This window comes from Primulina huaijiensis, chromosome 9, assembly GCF_012295235.1.
Source record: "Primulina huaijiensis isolate GDHJ02 chromosome 9, ASM1229523v2, whole genome shotgun sequence".
Classification (NCBI taxonomy): Eukaryota; Viridiplantae; Streptophyta; class Magnoliopsida; order Lamiales; family Gesneriaceae; genus Primulina; species Primulina huaijiensis.
The window spans coordinates 1,700,258-1,706,226 of NC_133314.1; the positions used below are offsets into that span (position 1 = coordinate 1,700,258).

Here is a 5,969-nt window from a genome sequence, read left to right on the forward strand (position 1 = left end):
TATAATAAACTACAATCTTGCTTATTTTAAAATAATTATCATATAATGACGTGACAATATCTACACAACAATGCAGTATAACATAAGACGTCAACTCAAAATGTGAAGTTTGAGAAGAAATCTTAAATCAGAAAAACGTTCAAAAATATTTACCATAAAAGATAAATTAGGCATAATAATGTTTAAACTTCATAAATACAAAAAAAAAAATCATATAAAGTTGACTANAAAAAAAAAAAAAAAAAAAAAAAAAAAAAAAAAAAAAAATCATATAAAGTTGACTAGTTGTGCGACGTCGCTTCAGGGGAAAGTATCCGAATTGGCAATGGAGTCATCAGGCCATGAGTCCCGCAGTAACTTCAGCAGCGTCTGAGCTTTACGTTTCGCCCTCGCCGTGCAATCACTCTGAACCAGCAGCACCATCTGAGTCAACACGCCGGCGGCAACGGCGTCGTTTTGAGCACTCTCCGACGCCGTGCACAGCGACAGAAGTGCCCCGGTGGCGTACTCCGTGGCACGGCCGGAGATCTTCAGTATAATCTTCACCAGCAATTGCACCGCCATCTCATTTGACGCAAACGCGACACAACCGGATGGAACACGGCAGAGGAGCTCCACCGTCGCCAGCGCTCTCTCCGCGTCGCATTTCTCGAACACTGCCAACTTGTCTACCAGGACGTCCACTGCACCAGCTGCCAACGCCTTGTGGCGGTGCTGCTTCACCAGGCACAGAGCGAACAACGCTTTGATTCCGATCTTAAGCGCCCTAGGATACGCTCGTGGATGAGTTAAGATAGAGATCATACCTTCGAACACCTCTCCTGAATCGCTGATCTGCGATCGGAGCTCCGGCGACCTTACCCCTGTCACAACATTCTCTATAATGGCCGCCGAGTTTACTCGAACTTCAATCGATGAATGGAACAGTAAATTCACCAGATATCCAATACGACTCGAATCGGCTGCCACATACGTACACTCAGCCTCGGTTAGCGTGAACATCGATAGAACCGCGAGGGATTCGTGACTCAAATCGGATAAATCCGACCGAACATTAGCAAACACGATATAAAGCAAAACCTCTCGACCATTACTAGCAGCAATGACCGCCCGGTTCTTATCCGAGTCACAAGCCAGTCCTCCGAGCTTCCTCAAAGCAGAAACCCTCACCCCAAACAACGCCGATCCAGACGACGCCTGCTTCAGCAAAGACCGAACCAAATCCGGGTCCGCCGGCTGCTTTGGCGTGGGTATCCGCTCCACCCCAAAGGATCGGTTCGCCACGCACCAATCCTGAATCAACCGCCGGAGAGTATGATTCGGGATAAGGGTGAAATCCGTGAGCAGGACCCGCGTAACCGGACACGTTGTATTCCCGGTCGCCACCCATGATTCGATGCTCGAACGGTCGTACGTCTGACCTGTACAAACGGTAACCGGGTCACTCATCAGCTCTAAAGAAATCGGGCACCTGAAGTAAGACGGAATCTGCACGCCTACATCCAAAGGCTCCAAACCCACAGGCATGTCTCTTCTCTGCTATACTGTTTTGTGTACTCAACCAAATTTCTCTTCGACCAAAAAAAAAAATCACAAATCAAGAAATATAAAGAGGGACAAGAAGTAGAGAGGCAGCGAGAGAAGAATTAATGCTAAAAATGAGTGGGGGGCTCCAAATTCTCTTTCTTTCTTTGTTGGGTGGTGGGACTATTGGATTTTGATTATATATTTTATAAAGAAATTGGGACAAAGGGACATTTTCTCAGTTTTTATTCTGACCAATTTGTACTACATGTATGCATCCACCACACGTGTGGTTCTTTACTCTGCCATGGTTGGTTTAAGGTCGGGTGGGGTAGTGCTGGTCAAAGGGAATTTGGTGAGTGGGGACTCGGTGGGTGTGTGGCCTCCACCTCTCTAACTCCTGTTTGCATGTACACTGATTGAAATGGTTATAAATAAATAAAATGGAATTTTATCGTTTTGAGGTTGATTGTGTTACCTCTTCTGTTCTTGCCTGGTTTGGTTGGCCCATTTTGCTGTATTCTTCTTGTTCCCACATTTCAATTCATGGAGATGGAAGCCAAGTGGTTAAAATTTTGGATACCAAACACATATTTCCAGAATCATACAAACTGTTGAGAGTAAACAAAACGTATATATATATTAGTTCCCAAATTTTACTTGTACAAGTTTTTCTTGTTAATTTTCAAATTTTTAACGAGGTTATCCTTAGATCGTGTTAATGCCTCGTAGGTATATTAATGGTTCAGTAATCGAATCACCTCTGATAAGATAGAAAAAAACTCTTAAATAACTACATTCAAATGTCTATATCAGTTTTCGCAAATTTTACTTTTCATACAATTGTTTCTATGTGATGAGAGGCTATTATTATGGGAAAAAATTTGTGTGATACGGTCTCATGGGTCGTATTTTGTAAGACGGATCTTTTATTTGGGTCATTCATGAAAAAATATTATTTTTTATGCTAATAATATTAATTTTTATTGTGAATATCGGTAGGGTTGATCCGTCTCACAGATAAAGATTGGTGAGACCGTCTCATAAGAGACATACTCGCTATTATGTTGCATTTGGAATTTTACATTTCATGGTTTCAAAATCATTACATTGTGTGATAATCTCAAATTTTACGAGGTATCTATACATATTCTCGATAACCCCATAATTAGAATTTTGTCATACTATATGGATCGATTATTCACTTTACCCACTCCACCTTCTGCATGAACTACCTAATATTATATAGGCAGCCATTAAACTCAGGCACCACACAATTATTGAATGTGGTTAGATAAAATCCCGATGGTCAAGGTTGTGACTCGTGAGGCTGAAAATGACCCAATTTCTGATGTTATTAGGACTGTTCTTTGACCTATGAATTGGGTGTACTATTCAACTATTGTACATATTTAATTGCATGTAACAAATATAATAGTGTATATATATATATGGTATGACCAACGCCATTTATTAGTTGAAAACAAAACCTAACCGAATTCAATAGATTATAATCTTTTAATATAAGAACAAAAATTGTAACTGAAAAATTATTAATTAATTGGAGTTACTTTTTTGTGAGGATGAAACCAATACACTGATAAACTTTCATGTTAACGGAATAACATACAAACCGTGTCTGAGAAAATGTTGGTAAGAATTATAAAATCTATGTTCAACTATTAATTTCACCAATTCAGACAGTCCTATTACTTAATTGGGTTAATTAGTAATCGACCTCTAAGTCCAAACATGTTTTATGATTCAGTCACCGTGTCAGAAAAACTTAGTTTTGACTCCATGATCCGACATGTTTTTCATTTCAACTCTCTGAAATTAAGAATCCGAATATTATATTACATATATCTAATTTAACTTGATTGATATTAAATCTAAGTCACTTGATAGTTGAAATGCATACATTTGTACAGTATTTTCAACCATATATACCTTATTGTCCCAAAAAGATATTAACATTTAATACCTATAAATTATAACTGTGTACATCATTTGATTCAATTGATACTTAAAATTTGTATATATGTGCTTTATAATCTCAATTATTTATACATATATTTATTGTTTTTATTTCTTTGTCTTGCGTATGACATAAATGATATACTCAATTAAAATTTATCGATACGTGAAATTCATAAATTATGTCACAATCTCAACGATTTGTACCTATTTGGACCAAAAAAAATAGATTAGGTCTCTTGTGAGACGATCTCACGAATCTTTATCTTTGAGACGGGTCAACCCTATCGATATTCACATTAAGAAGTAATACTCTTAACCTAAAAAGTAATAATTTTTCGNCAACCCTATCGATATTCACAATAAAAAGTAATACTCTTAACCTAAAAAGTAATAATTTTTCATGCATAACCCAAATAAGATATCAGTGTCACAAAATACGATCCGTGATATCGTCTTTCATAAGTTTTTACCAAAAGAATATATCATAAAGTTGAAATGGTAAAAAAATGCAAAGTCGGACAGATGAAACTTAGTTATATCTGATGTCAATTAGTGAATCTCGAGATGCTCTCAAATTTGGGGAGGGCGGAAGACATTGTTTTGTCGGTAGTCAACTGGGTAAGATATTGCCACCACAGCTTATTAGCCTTTTCTTTTGGTTCCCAATGACGCACGTGAAAGTCACTCCTCCTTCGCACGTGCTCTCCAGCTAAGCCACGTCAGTACTAGGAAATTATACTGGCATCATATTTATTTATTTTTATTTATATATGTGGAGTTCGCTTATGTTTAAAGAAAACAATATTTATAATGGTTCATCTTCAAATAAATACAGACGTGTTCATCGTCTATATATATTTCGATTATCCGCTACCATATTTATGATAGTATATTTATCTTTGAAATGAGTCGTTTATGGTCAATGTCAAAAAATTTGTGCTATTGTTATAAATATATCTCGTAAATTAATATTTTTAAAAATTGGGAGATGGTTGATGTGATATAATTGTTGGATTACTACTATAAGTATGAATTTTATATATAACCATTCATGTGTGTAAGTGTGTTGAATGATCATATAATATATTTGACATGTACAATTTTCTTTAAATGGATTAAGATAATTATTGCATCTCAAAATATATTTTTTTAATAGAAAAAACTATGAAGAATTAATTTTACACAATTTCCAAGGATATTTAAATGAAATGGTATTTATTATGGTAAATGTATTATATTCCAGGTGTAGTCTAATATGCATAAAAATTGCCTTAATCGACGTACTTGGGAGGGACCATCTCTTTATTCCCATTTCAAACAAAGAAATCAAACACGAGATTTCATGTCTGTCTTGTCTCGAAACAAACATAATTGAACATTCAATTGGGTACGTTTGAGGTGAAAAGAAAGTTAACTGCTTTAGTTCAATAATTAAAGTGTAGAACATATATTAAGGGTGTGTTTGGTTAAGTGGATTAAATAAGGATAGATTAATAGTCAAATATTTATCGTTAAAATTTTAAGATGTTTTAATAATCATTTTGACCCAGTTTAAGATCCAATACTATTGATCAAATAGTTATCCATAAAATTGGATATTAAATCGGGTCAAAATGATTATTAAAATATTTTAAAATTTTAACGATAAATATTTGACTATTAATCTATCCTTATTTAACATACTCAACCAAACGGAGCCTAAATATATAGAAAATATCAGGTGTAGAAAAGGTGAAAACAAATAACGAATTCTCGATATCTTGAGATTATGGTACAGAAAAATATAAAATTAATCGAAATTTTTGATACAATAACGATATGAAATTTAAAAAATTTATACGTACCGAAATAACGAAATAACATACATAAATTAAAATATATATTTTTTAATTAATAAATTTCAAATTTATAAGGTATTGTTTCGTTTTAAACAATATATACATCATATATTGATATCATATCAAAATCTCGTTATACCACACATTTCGGTTTAATCGATATACTAATTATACATTCCGATTTTACCGAGTCTCGGTATATCGGAAATTTCGATACAGTGTCGATATAAATATTTTTAATATAGTAATTTTTGATACGATATATGGAATGTATTTTTCTATAGAGTGGGTCTCATGTGAGACCGTCTCACGGATCTTAATATGTGAGACGGGTCAACCCTACTCATATTCACAATAAAAAATAATACTCTTAGCATAAAAAGTAATACTTTTTCATGGATGACCCAAATAAGAGATTCGTCTCACAAATACGATCCGTGAGACCGTCTCACACAAGTTTTTGCCTTTTCTATATGACATATCATTCTTGGGTGTATACTTAATGTTACTGTCAGATTTTTCATTTTATATTATAAAAATATCATTAAATCAAATTAGATTTTTTTTTTCATTTTTAATCTCTATTATCTTGAAAATAAAAATATATGAAATGTCATCTTGTGTCTC

General features: G+C 34.5%; 1 protein-coding gene across 1 annotated transcript; it reads right to left on the reverse strand.

The window, feature by feature from the left end:
- Positions 1 to 265: 265 nt before the first annotated feature.
- On the reverse strand, positions 266 to 1,815 carry LOC140984767 (U-box domain-containing protein 26-like). The gene has a single exon (XM_073452381.1). The coding sequence runs from the start codon at positions 1,525 to 1,527 to the stop codon at positions 301 to 303; it is 1,227 nt and encodes a 408-aa protein (XP_073308482.1). The 5' UTR covers positions 1,528 to 1,815; the 3' UTR covers positions 266 to 300.
- Positions 1,816 to 5,969: the final 4,154 nt, after the last annotated feature.

What these genes read in the sequence shown, in the direction of transcription:
- LOC140984767 (XM_073452381.1), bottom strand. Translation starts at nt 1,527, where the DNA reads ATGCCTGTGGGTTTGGAGCCTTTGGATGTAGGCGTGCAGATTCCGTCT.